Here is a 20,547-nt window from a genome sequence, read left to right on the forward strand (position 1 = left end):
TCTTGAAAATGAATGTTTCAAAAAAATTTTCCAACCATTTGCAAAAAAGTTATGAAACAGCAAAGTAAATATACGATTTCTCCGTTGTTTATAATTTGTTTTAATTATGTGAAAGAATTAAAAAAAATTATAAACAACGCAGTAATCGTATGTTTACTTTGATGTTTCATAACTTTTTTGCAAATGGTTGTAAAAAAGTTTTAAAACATTCATTTTCAAAATATTTGAAATACGCATTTTAACTATTTTTTAAAATTAGTGTTAAAATACAAATTTTAACCAGCGTCCAAAATAATAATTTCAGACGCTCCCTCGTAAAATAACCCCTAAGTGAACCGCAGACTCTAGCGGCGTATATAAGTATTATTTTTTCTGGCGCGAAGCGTTCCTCCCTTCCCGAAAAGACTTAACCACGTTGCATCGATCACTTTCTTCTTCAATCTCGAGGAGTGAATAACTAAAAACACTTCTCATTAACGGGTCCGCGTCATCCACGTGAAAAATTTACCGCCAAAAAAATTCTACCGGCTTTACTGAGCCAAAAGTGCGTAAAATAGTGCGCGTATCTATGTGTTTATAAAACAGTTTTTCGCAAACCGTATGTAGGTTACCTCAAACAGCTACACAAGGATACCTATCTGGCCAGATAAGAAAAAACAACCAGAAGCAACCACAGCGCAGGGTGAGTTTGTTTATTTCTACCAATAACTATCTTTGAACGCCTATAAACTAAATCGAGATCAACGAATCTTTTTAGTGTAAAAAAAAGGGTGCGCGCGTCTAAACTAATATTATATATTTTGAGCCAGCGTCTGGAAATACTTTTCCGAGAATAATTTAATTAATCTCTCGAAATATTTATGTAGTATTTTTCTTCATAAGTATCTAGTGGTCCTTCGTTACTAGCCGGATAATTAGCCATTTCTAATTTCTGTAAAAAAGAAAAAATTCTTTTCATTTGCAAAATCTCGCCGCGCGCCATCTTATAACGGTATTTTCGTTTTCTATTCTTTCCCTACGACTTAACGGAATATTCCATCGGTCGCGGTGGTACTACGAAGAAACCACCTACGTCACAACACGTACAAATCACTTTGCTCTAACAACGCTAAAGAATTTTCCACTGACATACGGGGGTGCGTTTGATAATTTTTACACATTTTTACAAAAAAGACTTTAATATATCTTTAAATAATTTTTTTTTTTTTATTAAACATTTATTATCGATTACCAATTAAAATAAATTATCACAATGGAACAGGGACAAATTAACAAATTAACGAGGTCCAAAACTGCCAGTAAATTAGATTTAACTAGATTATGTAGTAGTGTAGAAACTGACTTAGCTTCTCTAACTAAATATATGATTAAGGAAATACTTTGTCAACTCAGAGATGCTTTTCGTACCTATAATGACGCAACTAATCTTCTCGCTGCAGAGCTAGCTACTACTGAAGACGTAGATCCGATAGTAAAAAAATATTATAAATGCATTTCTTTACTTGAGGAAAAACTCGAAAGCCTCCTAACTCCACCTACAAGTTCTACAACATCTGAAATATCTAGTGTCCCAAATCCCAATGTCCCGTCTCCTTCTAGTCAAATTACTCAAAATGCCACCACCAAACAGAGAACTGTCAAGCTCCCGGAACTTCGTATCAATAATTTTTCCGGAAAATTAAGTGAGTTTCAATTCTTCTACCAAACCTTTCTCAGCATCATTGATCAAGATGAAACCCTCACTAACATCGAAAAATTTATTTACTTAAGAAATCTACTCAGGGACGATGCTTACCGCTTAATAGAAAATATTCCATTGATTGAGACTAATTATACCATCGCCTTAGATACCCTGAAAGCTCGATATACTAATGATCGCATTCTTATTAGAGATCTAATTTCAGGCATTGTTGAAGCTAAACCCTTGAACAATCATGCCAATTCCTCCCAGTTAAGAGAATTTCATATTTCTGTTTCAAATAGCTACAAGGCTTTGCTTAATCTCAATAAGACATCCGATGAATTATTAAATTTAATCCTAATTCACATTACTTCACAGAAGCTTGACCAAGCCACATTGCGTTCAATGGAATTTGCCCCTGATGCTGACAAGGTCATAGAGTTTTCAAAGTTTCTAGCAAATATAAATATCAGAGCCAACCATTTGGAAAATCTGCAATCTTCTTCTTCGTCCAAGTCCCAAAATAATTACAAATCACAAACTTCCAAGGAAGTAAGACATTCATATCACACCACTAATAACCAACACGACAACCAACAAACGAACTCCTTCAATAATTCTAAGTCTAGACTATGCCCCTACTGTAAAGGTAACCATTCCATCTACATCTGTAGGGATTTCAAAGAACTCACACCACGAGCCAAGAGCATGTTCGTCAAACAACATGATCTCTGTTATAACTGCCTTGGTTCAAGTCATTCCGTTCCAAAATGTCTAAGTAAGACAACTTGTTCCCACTGCGGTGGCAAGCACCATAGCTATTTACATTTTGATATGAGAAAAAATTCTTCTTCTCCCCAACGTGATCCAATAAATCCAAACACGTACAATGAACTAACTAATTCAAATAATAGACCTTCTTCTTCACAAAATCAGGATAGAGACAACACGCACCCATCCCAATCTTCTATGTCACACGTGTTGTCAGCTAATACGGTCAACACACCTGTTGTCCTTCTAAGTACCATACAGGTATACCTCCTTGCCCCCAGTGGGAAAAGAATTTATGTAAAGGCGCTTCTCGATCAAGCAAGTCAAGTTACATTTGTTACACAAAATCTTATTAATCAGCTAAGCACTCCCACCTTTAACAAGCAGTTACAGATCACCGGAGTAAATCAAACTGTCTCGGTTTCCAAATCAACCGCTAATCTGACTATCTATTCTTCCACAAATGATTCAAGGTTGGACATTTCTTGTTCCATTCTACCTAAAATTACAAACTGTCTGCCACAATTGCCAATTATGGCCAACAAACTAAAAATTCCACAAGAAATGGAACTAGCTGACTCTCAATTCCATATCACTTCAGACATTGATATTTTACTCGGTGCTGATTACTATGGAGATATTATACTCGGTCAAATTATTCGTTTAGGTACTGGTCTACCAATTCTGCAGAACACTACATTCGGTTTTATCATCTCTGGCCGCATTCCTGAAAATTGTATAAAAAGCAAGCATGGTACCTCTCAATATGTAAATAATTTGGTTACATGTACGACACTGTCTTCTACTCCAGAATCGCCTGAATCTCAAACCGCTGATGAAAATCTCTCTCAGATTGTTCAAAAATTCTGGGAATCCGAAGAAGTCAACCCTCCCATTTCTGAATCTGTTGAAAATCATCCATCTGAATTACTTTTTCTGAATACTGTTAAGATTTTGCCTTCAGGTCGATATCAAGTTAATCTAAACTTAAAACACTCTGTTGATGACCTACACATGGGAAATTCCTTTATCACAGCTAAAAAACGATTCTTTCATTTGGAGAAAAAATTGCATTCAGACCCTGTCCTGTTGCAAAGCTATTCTAAAATTATTCAAGATTACCATTCTCAAGGTTTAGTCTCAGACGTTCCTCTTCAAGTAAGAAATTTTGACGGAAAATTCAATTATTTTCTGCCTCACTTTCCTATAATAAAAACAAGCTCCACCACTCCCGTGAGAATTGTCTTTGATCCCAACAACAAGTCCACATCAGGTATTTGTTTAAATCAGGTTCTAGATAAAGGCTTCACGGTGCAACCAGAACTTTTTGATATCTTAATCACTTTTCGCCACTACACGTATATACTAGCAGCTGACATTAAGCATATGTTTCTGCAAATTTCCATAAATGAACAAGAAACTTTCCTTCTCAACTTTCTATGGAGGGATAAACAGGATGACAAACTTCAGTGTTTTCGTTTCAACCGATTACCCTTTGGTTTATCCTCGTCCCCTTTCTTAGCCACTCGTGTATTAAAACACATTGCTGATACTCATGCAATTTCACATCCATCTGCGGCAAAAACCTTGCTCAACTCTACCTATATGGACGATGTACTATCTGGTGGTAACAATTTAGAAGAAATTGAGACTCTCCACTTTCAGTTAAGTTCCTTGTTGAGTAAGCACGGCTTTCAGCTCCATAAATTAAGCTCGAACCATCCAGAATTTCTTAAAAAACATAAGTTGATTCCAACTCCAGAAATTAAGTTAAGCCTGGCTGGTTCCTCAGACAAGATATTAGGTATTATTTGGTCACCTGATCAGGATACTTTTTCATTCAAGCCTCCTGTATGCGAGGTAACATCGCCAATTACTAAGAGAAAAATTCTTAGTTATGTCTCTCGTTTATTCGACCCTTTAGGGCTTCTTTCACCAACTCTTGTATATTCAAAACTTCTGTTGCAAAGGATTTGGTCATTGTCACTAGATTGGGACACCCCCATTACCAATGATAAAATTCTTTCTGATTGGCAATCTCTTCTAACGAAATTCCAATCCATAAATCTAACAAAATTTCCTAGATGCTTAGTCCTAGATAAAAAGGTTATCTTAACTCAGCTTATTACCTTCTGTGATGCTTCTCAGGACATCTACGCTGCCTGCGTGTATCTCCGAGTCACTTATGACGACTCTACCGTCTCGGTGAGACTTGTCACATCCAAGACAAAAATCGCTCCCCTAAAAAACAAACTAACTATCCCAAGATTAGAGCTGTCCGCCATTCTATTAGGAATCCAGTTAACTCACCGCTCACAAGGTATCTTACAGAAAGATTTAAAAATTTCTGAAACTCATCTCTTCTCGGACAGTACAATAGCCCTGACCTGGGTAACTACATCTAAGTTTCTCTACAATCAGTTTGTACAGTCTCGAGTCATAAAGATACGTTCCCTCAGTGAATCTTATCAATTTCACCACGTTGAGTCGAAACAAAATCCAGCGGATCTGCCCTCCAGAGCAAAATCTATTTGTTCTAATGCTGAACTTACTGATCTGTGGCTTCATGGTCCGAAATTTCTAATTAAACCGGAAATCGATTACTCACTATTTCAGATTAAAAAATGGAATGGGGAATTACCTGAATTAAGAAAAAATCAAGTTTCCTTAAATGTCACTGTTACTGCTCAGTCAAATGACACCTTGGATGATTTATTTAATCGTTGTTCATCTTTCACAAAAATTCAAAGATCCCTAGCCTATGTTCTTAGATTTGTTTCCAATCTTAAAGCAAAATCAAATCACACTGCTATAGATACTGATGTACTTTCCGTGGAGGAAATTGAATTTTCTACTTGCCTTGTTCTCAAGTATATTCAATCCATTTCTTTCACTAAGGAGATTCATGAATTGTCCAAACGGCTGTCTGTCTCCAATAAAGCCATCAGAGCCCTGAATCCCTTTATCGATGAAAATGATAAACTGTTACGAGTAGGTGGCAGGTTACGTTTCGCTTCCATAAGCTATTCACAAAAGCATCCAATTCTCCTTCCTTCTAAGAATCGTACTATTGCTCTGATGATTGAACAGCAACACAAAAAGCTGTGCCACGCAGGCGCACAAACCACTTTATCTCATATACGATTGAAATACTGGCCCCTTGATGGTCTTCGACAAACCAAGAAAGTCATTCATAATTGCATCAATTGTTTTAGATTCATGACTCCTAATTATTTTCAACAAATGGCAGATGTTCATCCAGATCGTGTCTTATCTAGCCGACCTTTCGAAAGAGTCTCCATTGACTATGGTGGATTTTTTCTTGTCAAAGCCTCGCCTTTAAAAAATGCTAAACTCTATAAAGTATATATCGCTTTTTTCATTTGTATGACCACCAAATGTGTTCATTTAGAACTGGTCACTGGACTGTCTGCTGATGCATTTCTTCTTACCCTCAAGAGGTTTATCGCTAGAAGGTCAACTCCCAGCATCATTTGGTCAGACAACGCGACCAACTTCTACGGTGGTCGTAATCAATTAAAACAACTTCATGAATTTTTTCTAAATCAGGATAATACTCGTCAAATTCAAGACTTCTGTACCCAGAATTTTATTAAATTTAAGTTTGGCGTTCCTCGTAATCCCTCTCAATTCGGACTACATGAAGTTGGCATCAAGAGTGCTAAGTACCATTTATATAGGTTGATTGGGAATTCCCACTTTACTTTTGAGATATTCTATACAATTCTCTGTCAAGTTGAAGCTATCCTTAATTCTAGACCTATTACCAAACTCTCTAATGACGTCAATGACCTAACAGCTTTGACCCCAGGTCATTTCTTAGTAGGACAGAGCTTGACTGCACCTCCTGAGCCTACACTTTCTGATATACCTCAAAACCGTCTCACTATTTATCAACAAGTGAGCCGGATCCAACAGAATTTTTGGCAACGGTGGAAAGTGGATTACTTGAATCTTCTCCAACACCGACCAAAATGGACGGTACCTACCAATCCTGTACAAGTAGGTGATATTGTCTTATTAAAAGACGACAATACACCTCCTCTACTTTGGCCATTGGCAAAAGTGACCGAGGTACTCCCTGGTAGGGACAATCTCATTCGCACAGTCAGGGTTCATTCCGCCAACGGCGACTACTTGCGAGCTATTAGAAAGATTGCAGTATTACCATGCAATTACTAGTTCAGTAATTTTTATTTAATTTTTTGTCTTTCTAGGTTAGTCGTTTAGGTAAACTCATTAATTTTTATTGATTTTCAATCCTTTATGCGTTAGATACTAATTATAATAAATATGTTACTTAGCTAAAAAAAAAAATCACTAGTTGTTACGAGGGTATCTCAGAATGTTTCAATTTTTATATTTCACTTTCTATATTATTAACACTACTACATAACCAGAGGCGTACTCGCTCATGGAGCCCCCCGGCAATATGTTAAAATACAAATTTTAACCAGCGTCCAAAATAATAATTTCAGACGCTCCCTCGTAAAATAACCCCTAAGTGAACCGCAGACTCTAGCGGCGTATATAAGTATTATTTTTTCTGGCGCGAAGCGTTCCTCCCTTCCCGAAAAGACTTAACCACGTTGCATCGATCACTTTCTTCTTCAATCTCGAGGAGTGAATAACTAAAAACACTTCTCATTAACGGGTCCGCGTCATCCACGTGAAAAATTTACCGCCAAAAAAATTCTACCGGCTTTACTGAGCCAAAAGTGCGTAAAATAGTGCGCGTATCTATGTGTTTATAAAACAGTTTTTCGCAAACCGTATGTAGGTTACCTCAAACAGCTACACAAGGATACCTATCTGGCCAGATAAGAAAAAACAACCAGAAGCAACCACAGCGCAGGGTGAGTTTGTTTATTTCTACCAATAACTATCTTTGAACGCCTATAAACTAAATCGAGATCAACGAATCTTTTTAGTGTAAAAAAAAGGGTGCGCGCGTCTAAACTAATATTATATATTTTGAGCCAGCGTCTGGAAATACTTTTCCGAGAATAATTTAATTAATCTCTCGAAATATTTATGTAGTATTTTTCTTCAATTAGAATATAATAAATGTAGGATTGTAAATAGTTTACCTTATATTTTAAATTCCCCTGTATATCATTTTTCTTAATTATTAGTACGAGAACGGGATAAGGGTCTACACATATGGACGTTGGCCCAGATGTGCAGAACGAATTGGGGATTACGGCGACGGTAGCGGACTACTTTTAACTTTATAGTGAACCAAATTTTATTACTAATAGGGATCGAAATTTATGGCAGTAGAATTTTAATAGTTTCGGATTTTAAGCATAAAGAGGGCAAGACAGGAGGCTGTTTTGGTTGTATAGTCAGTCTATTTTACCATCATAAACGCGACGGAAATGCTCTTAGGGTTAATAAGACGTAAAAAGACGAATTAAGACGGGTATTATATTGATTAGACGCAAATTATCTATTAATACATTTCTTTTTTTGTAAGAATAAGAACACGTAAGATTTTAGTCGCAATTACACAACACTTTTACATTTCGTCAATTTAATAGTGTCAATAATTTAGTCATCTATTTTATTAATTAAAACTGTTAAACATCAAACGGACTTTTATTACGATTGTCTTTAAAGAAAACCTACATAAATACTTTCTGATAAACGTTAATTTGTTTATAACCATTTTTCTTAAACATTTAAAGAATATACAAAAAATAAAAAATTTATATTTTGTTGACAACATGTTAAATGGACATCTCATCTTTATAAGATTTCAAAGTTTGATCAGTGTATCATAATTATTTTGGTTATTATTGCGACCGTAAATTATTAATTAACCATTGAATTGTCGCCAAAATATTTGTTCAATTTTCACCAGCTTCTGGAACTACACATAGTTTCAAAAGTTATGCATCACCCCTCGTATTCACGATCTTTACGCTTTTATAAATCCGTATCTTTATCACATATTTAATGGGCCTTTTTTATAAAAAATATACCTTTTTTGGTTTTTTATTTTATTTGAATACCCATTTAATTGACCTGGTTTTGGTAAGTGTAAACATTTGAAAAATTTATTCTGGTGAAATTTTTGAAAACGTGATTAAAAATGAATCGTACTTTAATTTATGAGTTGGACCGTATAAGAATTATCGATTTAGTTGAAGAAGGCCATTCACAGCGGTTCGTGGCGGAAAGAGTGGGTGTTTCTCAGAGTGATGTCTCACGGATATGGAATAGGTTCCTGGAGACAAACTCGAAACGGAATAGAGCTCGGTTTGGTAGACCCCGAGTTACCAATGATCGACAGAATAGATATATCAGAATTTCCATCCGTAGAAATTCTTCTATGTCTGTACCAGCCCTTTAAAGAGAATTCAGGCATGCTACAGGAGTCAGAGTATCGTTGGCTACAATAAGAAGAAGAATTTTAGACTCAGGTTTGAGGAGTGGTCGACAAAATGAGAGTTCCTCAGATACAACCTAGATGTGTCTTGGACCGCCTCCAGTAGGCTTAAGAACACATACAGCTCCCCCAACAATTTTGGAATTTTGCGCTTTTTTCAGACGAGACCAGAATCTGTTTAAATAGTGATAACCGGCGAATTTGTGTGTGGTGAGAGCAAACAAGAGCTGCACAACTAGCCACACACGAATTCGCCTGTTATCACTATTTAAAGAGATTCTGGTCTCGTCTGAAAAAAGCGCAAAATTCCAAAATTGTTGGGTGAGCTGTATGTGTTCTTGAGCCCACTGGAGGTGGTCCAAAACATATCTAGGTTGTAGCTGAGAAACTCTTATTGGTCGACGACTCCTCAAACCTGAGTCTAAAATTCTTCTTATTGTAGCTAACGATACTCTGACTCCTGTAGCATGCCTGAATTCTCTTTGGAGGGCTGGTACAGACATAAAAGAATTTCTACAAATGGAAATTCTGACATATCTATTCTGTCGATCATTGATAACTCGGGGTCTACCAGACCAAGCTCTATTCCGTATCGAGTTTGTCTCCAGGAACCTATTCCATATCCGTGAGACATCATTCTGAGAAACACCCACTCTTTCCGATACGAATGGCCTTCTTCAACTAAATCGATAATTCTTATACAGTTCAACTCAGAAATTAAAGTACGATTCATTTTTAATCACGTTTTCAAAAATTTCACCAGAATAAATTTTTCAAATGTGTACACCTTGGCAAAACCAGGTCAATTAAATGGGTAATCAAATAAAATAAAAAACCAAAAATGGTATATTTTTTATAAAAAAGGCCCATTAAATATGTGACAAAGATACGGATTTATAAAAGCGTAAACATCGTGAATACGAGGGGTGATGCATAACTTTTGAAACTATGTGTATAATCCAAACCAGGAAGCCTTTTAAGTCACCAAATTATTTAATTATTGGTAGATAATTACTTATCTAAAACTTTATTTGAAAATTAAAGATTTTGTTGGGAAAACCCGGATTTTCCGAGGAAAATTTTCGTCGGAGCAGATCGGAAAAAAATGTCTCTATGCAGAATTTAATTGCGGTGAATTTTTATTTGAGTGTTTTTGTTGTAAAGTTAAAATATTCGGAGTTATAGAGCAATAATTGAAAAAAAACACGATTTTCGGGCGCCATTTTGTTTATAAAAAAAGTAGCACACTATCTGCAGACTTTGCATACCTATATTATTAATATATATAATCATAAGCTTCGATTCCAGCAATAAAATTGCTGGTAAATAACTTTTCCCAAAAATGGCCTATTCTCCGATAATCAGCCCAGACTATATAGTCTTTTTCATAGTATTTTTATACGCTAAATCGATTGTCACTAGTCGTGATAGCTTAAACTACGGTCCGACTTTGTTATTAATAAATTATTGCAAAAATAACGGTTTATAGTACGTTTACTCACGGTTTTTGCTGTTAATTTTAAAAAACCACTTGGAATGACATTAAATTTGGCATGCACGTAGCTAACATGTCAAACAAAACAAGTGATATTGTGCCGATCTATGCTTTTACCCTTGGGTGTGAGTTTCACCCCGTTTCGGGGGTGATAGAAGAAACCTTTAAAATAAGTCCGGAATTGGCTAAACTGATTAATTCTAAGCAACGTTTGTTCTACACAATTTTTTCACTAAGTCAACACTTTCTGAGTTATTTGCGAGTGAATATGTTCATGTTTCAACAAAAAAACCAAACAACTCGAAAAGTATTGACTTAGTGAAAAAACTGTATAGAACAAAAGTTGCTTAGAATTAATCAGTTTATTTACTTGCTGACTTATTTTAAAGGTTTCTTTTTTCACCCTCGAAAAGGGGTGAAACTCACCCATAGGGTAAAAGCAGACATCGGCACAATATCACTTGTTTTGTTTGACATGTTAGCTACGTGTATGCCAAATTTCATGTCAATCCAAGTGGTTTTTTTTAAATTCTAGAGCAAAAACCGTAAGTGAACGTACTATAAACCGTTATTTTTGCAATAATTTATTAATAACAAAGTCAGAACGTGGTTTAAGCTATCACGACTAGCGGCAATCGATTTAGCGTATAAAAATACTATGAAAAAGACTACAAACTTGCTGTAGATAGCACATTTCGAGTTTTTCGGCGAATAAACTATTATTTTGTTATTAACAAAATAAGAGCATATTTTGAGTAATCGCGACTAATAGTCGCATTCGATTCAGCAACCAAAAATACACCAGAGAAGACCTTAACACTATCAATTTATTTACAGGGCTTCTAATAATTACTGAAAAACACCTAATTTTACTATAATTTGTTAATAACAATTAAACGCACCACCTTTGGGCTTCCAGACCATTTCCATTGGATTCAGCGACCCAAAAAACCTTTAATACCAACATCAAATCGCGGCGAAATAAAAGTGTCCACGGGACCCCCTATGTTGCGACTAGACTAATGGTAAGCGGAATATTCATCGCAAGGTCCACATAACGAAGATTTTCAGCTTTTGTCCATATTTAGAAGATCTGCAGTTTGTACGTATTCAGATTTTGGGACACACTGTATAAAAACGAACCGCCACTGCATAGAATAATAGGGAGCTATAGACTGCCAAGTAAATTAAATAACCCCACGTCTTTGAGCTAGAAGTACTAATTAACCAATATCTGAATAGGTTTAGTTGCCGTCACACACTGAATATGGCTGACTACAAGTGGTGTGTAACCTATAATAAAATAATGATGTACTCAGTTTCATCGTTAGTTAATACTAGAGAAGTACGGTATTAAATTTCTGGAGTGCAGATCAAAAGGGCTTTAAGGAATTAAAGTCGCTAGTTGCTCTAAAAGTCGATTAATTTGTCTGAAATTAAATCGCGGTGGATGAATATTAGAGATCAGTGGCGCGGCTTTCAATCAGATGCTTTTAGGTCAACTTCCGCGAGGATAAACTTGTTAGTTTTTAGAGAAAAGTCTTTATGCGAAGCTAGATGTCTGTCGGTACAAAACTATCTTTATTCCCTCTTGGTCTTATTTTCATGCCCGTTCAATATTCTTCTTCTTATAAAAAATATATCTTCTTCTTCTTCCTTTTGTGTAGATATGGCTCTGTCTGTTTTTCAATGTGCCTCCAGTAGGTTGTCATTCCATTTTTTTCGTGGTCTTCCCACTGATCGTGTTCCTATTGGGGAACCGTCTCCCGCCGTCCTTACTACTCTATTTGTTGTCATATGGCTTATGTGGTCGGTTCATTTTACTCCTCTATTTTTCACCCAATTATTATTGTTGTCCACCTTGCATCTCCGTCGTATATCTGCACTTCTAGTTCTATCCCATAGTGTCTTACCATCGATTTTCCTCTCAAAGTGTATTCATCTCTGCTGTTTCTAGCATTCTTTTTGTCCTCTCTGTATCAGGTCGTGTTTCTGCCGCGTACGTCATTATTGGTGTGATGACATTTTTGTAAATTCTGCCTTTTATTTCTTTTCCGATGTTTTTATTTCTCCATATTGTTTCATTCAGGCAACCTGCGGCTCTGTTTGCGTTATTCACCTGATCTTCCACTTCTCTTTCACGCTTTCCGTAGCTAGATAGTGTGATGCCTATACAGGGTGAGGCAGATAAAGGGCCTATTAGAAATATCTCGAGAACTAAAGGTAAGAAAATCATGAAAATTCGAATACAGGGGTTTTGAGGTGTGAACTATTTAATGAAAATATTTTGGTCTCTTTGCTACTTCCGGTTATACCGGAAGTTGATTGTAACTTCGTTTTTTTAAATGGGACACCCTGTATATTTTTACATTTTTGGATTCTCCTCGATTTCTTCTTTCTCAAAATATTAGGTTTTGTAATAATATACAGGGTAGCTAAATTCTGCGTGGGGTGAGTTCAAAATAATCTAACAACCTGATAGACGCAGGTCCAATTCCCAATGCAAATTTTTATTTTTTTTTATTTTTGTATACATTTTATGATTGTAAGTATATTTATTATATTTTTTTTTCAGAAAATACGTGTTTAGTTAAAATTTTCTCAACAATTGTTCAGAAATCATTTCTTTGTTTCATGTTTCAATGTGTTTGCGTGTGTTTTATTCTTTTATTTTTTTTAATTTTTGATAGGTGTTGTTTTAATAAAAATTTTTGGAAAGTAGTAAGTATTAAAATTAGTTTAATATTTAAATAAAATATAAATAAACTGTTTAAAGCATATTGATTTCATTGAAATCATATAATAGAAGTATAACTTCTTACGTGCGTACAAAATACACACATTCTTTTTTTTTAATAAATTAATTGACACAAGAAGAAGAATCTATGTAATTTATTTAATTCAAAATACATTTTACTGATGTCAGAAAGGAGAAAAACTGTTTATTTGACAAATAGTATACATTGCTTTTCACCTAAAATGTTCAAACTGCCAAGAGGCAGGTGGGTGGCAGCTTCAACATTAAATTTTGTCAAAAGTCCTAAATGGGTATTCGGGACTTTATCTAGTACGTTCTTGCAAGACTTCTTCAAAATAGTTATTTTCCAGGATGGATGAATTATCATTTATGGCATATATACCCAGAATCTTTATAACTTTTGCCTCTTAAACAAGATTTTCACTTTTATAAAAGCTTCATTATATGGCTCTGAACAATACACTTCTTATACTTTTGCAAATTAAATATAATATACCTGCTTGAGCTCTTTGGTTTTATTTACTCCGGAGTAGAAATGTAGGGGAGAGTTGGATAAAACGGGATAGTCGGATAAAACGGGATACCTAGTCTAGAGACCCAACTAGTGCTGCTATCAATCAGACAACGACGAAAACTTGTTCTTAGTTGTCATTTTAACAGTCAAAGTTCGTTTTACCTCGATGCCATTATTTGATGAAAAGTTGTTGTGTTTAGAATTGTTTGACTCTATTTTTTTGGTACTTTGTACTTTTAAGTGCGTTGTTTTCTACATTATATTGCCTACATATCTAAACATATAATTCCGGTGACTATTACATTTAATTAAGCACTCATTAACGAATATTCTCATGCGTAGTCTATCTAATTTTACTTTCACGTTTAGGCACGAGCCATTTTTGAATTGAAAAATGTCTAAGTTGGACAAAACGGGACACTTATAAGTTGGATAAAATGGGATACAGTTTTTTATGTTCCGTTTTATCCACCTATTTATTTATTGGTCTATTAATTTTTTAAATAGCGATAAAGCGTGTTCTAATACTGTATGAAAGAACATATTTTTATGTGACTTTTGTTCTGATATACGTACCTAGTCCTAAATAAAAGGTATTATTTCCTATTTTGCAATAAAACATACAAAAGGCCTATTTTTAAGTTTCTGACTATTGAAGACTTGAAGATATTGTTTTTTTCAAAGCTAAATTTTGCTTTGCAGTCTTATATCTACTTAAATATACTTTTTAGATAATTTTATGCAAAAAATTAAATATTGTGAACCTATCGCGTTTTATTCAACCGTGGTATGCTAAAACAGGATGTGCAGGACTTTAATAAATATTTTTTTACTATTTTCCAGTCATTAAAAATAGCTAAAAATATGTTTTTTGTGTGCTTCAATAAATGTTATACCTATAAAAAACAATAATATGATAATTTCTTTAACACTTTTTCCGCAATAAAAATAAACAAGAATGGTATCCCGTTTTGTCCAACTCTTCCCTACGTAATATTTAGCAGCTTCAGTACTCCTTCCCTTTTTCTTAAGGTTTTATACCAAAATAAAAAATATAATACTATAAGAATTAGTAGGCCAGACTTTACCATTTAAAATGGAGTTTAAAAGAAGCTTTAATATTATGTTAGGTATCAGATTAAGTTTAAAATCATATATAATATGCTGACAACTTTTAATAACATCCATATTTCAGGTAAAGATTTCTTATCGAAATGTCAGTCATCTGTCCCAAACAAACTTTACTTCCTATAATCATAATAACATTTTCCCATTCTGCCTACGCATGTTTCCATGAAAAATAATATTAACTGTTGGTCCGTTCCATATATTCGCCTTTTATTTACAAGGCAAACAGCAACTCCATATCCACAGGGATATTTTATTTGTATTGATAAATCACGATTTCCGGACCACGGAAACGTGTTTATTTATAGGCCGGTCAAATAAAAAATTACTTCCAGGATTCAAGGACAAATGGAAAAATTTATGGATTTATTTTATATTAACATCTAAAAGCCGTCATTGCCCGAAAAAAAATTCTATATAATTTTGGTGTAATATAATAGTTTTACTTAATGTTGTTCTGAAGCTATTTCCTTGTGGCATTTTTATAATTATTAACTATTTAGATGGGAAATAAGCCACAATTAAATTGAAAATAGCTATTTGTATAACAAGGGAGGAAAGTGCTACTTTTCCTCCCGAGAATGAAGTTTACTGCCCGACGCGTAGCGGAGGGCAGTAATCATTCAAGGGAGGAAAAGGCACTTTACTCCTATGTTATACATATGGTTTTTCCACCTTCCTCAAATAACAAGTCATTTTTTCATTTTTACTTAATTTATTTATGTAACTAACCAACAAAATTTATTAAAACTAAAACTAACAAGTAGGTACAATATAACTGTCAACTGTCAAATTTAAGTTAAATTATTAATGTAAACATTGTTAAATCAAAATAACAATTTACTGTTTTTTACCATTCTGCAAAATACAGGGTGTTTTATAAATAAACGATAAAATGTACAGATACTTAGGTAATAGAAAATAGATATTGTACAGGGCGTCAATAAGTTATATTTCATGAATGAAATGCCATGACGTCACTTTTACTTTTCCTCCCTAGGGAGGAAAAGTACAACTTTGCTCCCTACAATCAGGTCCGGAAAAGTATACTTTCGGTAGAGGTAGGTGGAAAAAAATTTTTATTAACGTTTCGACGCCCAAATCGGGTGTCGTTTTCAAAATACAAAATACTACCAAACTAAACAAAAATGTTGTTGCTTAGTAAAAAATTGTTCTAAAAATTTATTTAATCTGACTCATTTATATCGGAATTCAGACATACAGCGTGGGGCATTAGTGTGACAAAGTCCAATTACTCGTTTGTCGTAAGAGATAGGAAAAAAATTATTTAGGTAAAAGTTGGGGCACAGATAGGACCAACATTTAAAATATTTTCAAATATACAGGGGCGTGCGTATTGACAGGGTGACACAAACTTATGTTTTTTTTTTAAATAGAACCCCCTATATATTTTTACATTATTGGATTTTCCTCAATGATTCCTTTCTTCAATTATAGGGTTTTGTAATATTATACAAGTTAGTTTAAAAGATAATTACGTTTATTTGTTAATTTCGTAGAAATATTTACACCCTGTAGAATTCTAGTGATTTGACGCCACATTTTTATTTTATATTCAAACGATTTTTAAAATTGTCTTCTATTGTTAAACATTAACAGTATAGCGAAATGTTTAATTTTAGTATACAGGGCTGGTCGAAACTTGGAATGAGTATTTACTGAGTTTTTTTTAAATGGAACACCCTGTATTTTAGTATTGTAATGAAATGATATTTTATGGTACTTTTTTATTTCTTAAGCATTCCCTATACCTAAGTGCTTTAATTTGTAATTGTCATGATTTCTTCAGCCAAACATTAATTGCAACAAAAATTACGTGAAATTTTATTAGGTGGCCATGAAAATATTCGATCAAAAATAATTTTTTGATTAAAAATATATCGTAATCTAGTCTGATCCTTAATTTATTAATATTAGATGAGATATCCAAACAAATTCGTAGTTAAGAGTGTTGGTGCGCAAAATATTAATAATAACATATAGAGCCGGATTTAAGGCAGTGGGGGCCCCTGGGCAGAATTGGTGTGGGGCCCTACCTCCCACCGTTAAAAAAATCCTTGTTATAATTATGGAATACAGCCAACTACAGGGTTTTTCCTTTTAGAAATTAAAGAAAAATGTTAATCTACTTTTATAAATATATGTTTAAATAATAAAAAATACAAGAGCATTACAACAGTAAAGTATTAAAAATAAACATAGTAAGATGTATGGTTAAAGTCCGGGAACTTTTCGCGATTTTTTAATTAAAAAATCATTGATTATGTCGGACATGTCTAGATGCTTTAAGACATCGTGTTCAATGCTCATTATAGAGAGATGACTCAAACGCTCTTGGATCTATAATAGCGATAAAAACTCTGATGTTGTCATTTCAGTTTCTAAAGATGCTGCATAATCCAGTGGAGTCAGTCGAACATTCCTTAAAAGAATATAAATTCGTTAAGTGATCTAAGTGCCGTCACTCCTGAATTAAGGCCAATATTTGGATTTTGGAGAATATGGCTTTTGCTGTTTATCCTCTCTAAGATTTCATTCCAAAATATTGCAAATATTCCTGTTTTCAGTAAACACATTCGATTACACAAACAATGTGCATCCCTATGTGATTTATATTGTTGCTCATGGTCTTTTGAAATTTTGGATAATGCTCCTTTAATCTGATTATAACCTTTAACTAGCGCTTTTGCGGCATCACTTCTAGATGATCATCTAGTAGTAGAAGCGCTAGTTAAAGGTTATAATCAGATTAAAGGAGCATTATCCAAAATTTCAAAAGATCATGAGCAACAATTTAAATCTCATAGCGATGCACATTGTTTGTGTAATCGAATGTGTTATGAGTAAATGAGTTAAGAGTAAATTTTACTCTTTTAGGAACAATAATATTTCTGCCACGGTTGGCGTTACTCTCGAGACCCAACTTTAAACATTCGATTATCTTTTAAACATTCGATTATTAACAAGTTGTATCTATGTAGGTATATGTAGAGGAAGTACAAAATACATAAATGTAGTTCATATAGTTCTTCTAAGAAACCAAAGAATGCTATGGCAGCAGGACAACACTCAGCTGCAGCTTTTGCAACTAAAGGGTTAAGATAGGCAAAATGCCCTCACTCCCAGAATTCAATATATTTATTTTTTTTACGTTCTATGCAATTAAAAAATGAGATAACGTGGATTTTTAGATCGCCACCCTCCTTACCCCTCCCCCACAGCCAAAAACGTAGATTTTTAGATTTAATTTTTTTTAGTTGGGTTGCAATTGATTTAAAAATTTCAAAAAATTCACACATGTATCTGAGACTTTTACAAAACATGTCCATTTTTTATGGAATCGTAGGTCGAGTGTACATAACCTCAAAATTTTTTTTAACATTTTTAAAGCTTATAACTTTTTCTTGGAGGGGGCTGTAGGTCCAATATTTTTTTGCATTTTGTAAATTTTATCAAAAGCTATCTCTCTGATTTTTTTCAGATTTTTCCGTTATCTGCGCCATCTTGAAAAATCCGGAAAACTGTTTTTTTAGGGGGTCTTTGGGGATTTTCTTCATTTTATAGACTGCAACATAGATCAACTCAAGGTTTTGTTAATAGATTATGTAGAATTTGAAATAACTGAGTATTTTACGACTATCAAAAATTGGGCAAAATATCCCAAGCCCCCCAAAAACAATGTTTTTTTTAAGTTATATAAGGGTTTTTGTTGGCTTAATGATATTTTTTGAGATCGATACAGCCTAAAAATTTTGAATTTTTTTCATTTTTTTACTTTGTGATTAAAAAATAAGACTCATCGCATTTTTAGCTCATCAACCCCTCCTCCTGCCCCCACAAAAACGTCATTTCTTTTATTTTTTTTATTTAGTTAAAGTTTTGTAAGGGTTTTGCGGGTCTAATCATATTTTTTGAGGTCGATACAGCCTGAATATTTTTTTTCTTTTTTTACGTTCTATGTGATTAAAAAATTATGACTCACCGCAATTTTAGCCCACTTCCCCTATTACCCCTCCCCACAGCCAAAAATGTAAATTTTTCGATTTTATTTTTTTAAGTTGGCTTGCAATTAAATCGAAAATGTTGTTCTAAAGCTATTTCTTTGTGGCATTTTTGTAATTAACTATTCTAAATGGGAAATAAGCCACAATTTAACTAAAAAATGATTTTATTTTCCATCTGTAATGCGTTAGAGAGAATTCGATAATCTGTGACGCACTGAAAAAAGGGTTCGGGGCGATCTATATAAATAAGTCAGATTAAATTAAATTATTATATATTTTTAAGATACGATTTTTTACCAAGCTACATTTTTGTTTAATTTATTAATATTTTGTATTTTTACAACGTGGTGGACGTCGAAACCTTAATAAAATCATTTTTTAGTTAAATTGTGGCTTATTTCCCATTTAGAATAGTTAATAATTATTAAATTATACATTACAAAAAGTACATTTTAATATATCATACTTCTTGTAGTTTTGTGAACCAAAACATTTTGTCCTTTGTTCATTAGTTTTTATTTAGTAGGTACCCTAATATTACCTTACATTATACATATTCTAATTACATATTCAAACATCTGCTTGTACCATCTACATAACCTATATGTATCTCTGCCTATAATGACACTTTGCTTCACGTTTACTGCCACATAAAACACCTTAAAAAGAATGAGGAAAGTATTACCAAAGAATATATAGCTCCGTATAGGTATATTCATAGAGTATTCGGAGAGTTATATTCGTTGGTATTACACTTAACAGTTCTAAAGTCTTCATCGCTGTCTTCGTCTATTACAGGAATAACATCTGTATTGTCAAACAGTTTTGCAAGATATTCTGCTGGCATGATGATTTTTGTAGAATATCTTCCATGCCATAAATATTATACTATGGCAGCTACATGCGAACAACAGAACAGCCTATGGTTATGTTGCCGATTGCGCAACTCGCATCTACAAGATATATACAAGACATAGATATCTATCGTTTAATGTTTTCCAAACCATCTACATTTGGCTCATAATGCAAATAGTCCACGACGTATGCTTGTCCCCGTTAGGTAAATTATTCCGATTCGTTTTTTTGCACAAACTTACTCAAAAACAGGTCCTTTAAACAAATTCACCTGTACCGCGGTCGGCAAATTGTTTAAACAATTTTTTAAACGAATTCAAAAAATCAATTTTTTCACTTCGGACAAATCTGTTTTAGATTATCTGGATCAACCTGAACAAAAAAGGTCTCTTGTGATCTTGCTCTAAAATTGACTGTTGTCGAGTTACACGCGATTTAAAATTTGAAAAAGGCGAAAATGGCCATTTTCAAGTCTTAATAACTCGATTAAAAATTATTATGCAAAAAATGCAATGAGTCTTATTTTTTAATCACATATAAAGTAAAAAAATGAAAAAAATTCAAAATTTTTAGGCTGTATCGACCTCAAAAAATATCATTAAGCCAACAAAAACCCTTATATAACTTAAAAAAACATGGTTTTTGGGGGGCTTGGGGTGTTTTGCCCAATTTTTGATAGTCCTAAAATACTCAGTTATTTCAAATTCTACATAATCTATTAACAAAACCTTGAGTTGATCTATGTTGCGGTCTATAAAATGGAGAAAATCCCCCAAAACCCCCTAAAAAACAGTTTTCCGGATTTTTCAAGATGGCGCAGGTAACGGAAAAAACTGAAAAAAATCAGAGAGATAGCTTTTGATAAAATACACAGAATGCAAAAAAAATTGGACCTGCAACCCCCT

The 20,547-nt window shown here is 33.8% G+C and overlaps 1 protein-coding gene across 1 annotated transcript; it reads left to right on the forward strand.

Moving 5' to 3' along the window:
- Window positions 1–1,252: 1,252 nt before the first annotated feature.
- On the forward strand, window positions 1,253–6,703 carry LOC114332705 (uncharacterized). The gene is made up of 3 exons (XM_050651208.1): window positions 1,253–1,682; window positions 3,264–5,322; window positions 6,691–6,703. Exons 1-3 carry the CDS (start codon window positions 1,253–1,255, stop codon window positions 6,701–6,703), a joined length of 2,502 nt encoding a protein of 833 aa, XP_050507165.1.
- Window positions 6,704–20,547: the final 13,844 nt, after the last annotated feature.

This window comes from Diabrotica virgifera, chromosome 5, assembly GCF_917563875.1.
Source record: "Diabrotica virgifera virgifera chromosome 5, PGI_DIABVI_V3a".
NCBI lineage: Eukaryota > Metazoa > Arthropoda > Insecta > Coleoptera > Chrysomelidae > Diabrotica > Diabrotica virgifera.

What these genes read in the sequence shown, in the direction of transcription:
- LOC114332705 (XM_050651208.1), top strand. Translation starts at nt 1,253, where the DNA reads ATGGAACAGGGACAAATTAACAAATTAACGAGGTCCAAAACTGCCAGT. An exon ending in TAATTTTTCCGGAAAATTAA is followed by an intron (nt 1,683 to 3,263) that starts GTGAGTTTCAAT and finishes CTTCTACTCCAG; the next exon opens with AATCGCCTGAATCTCAAACC.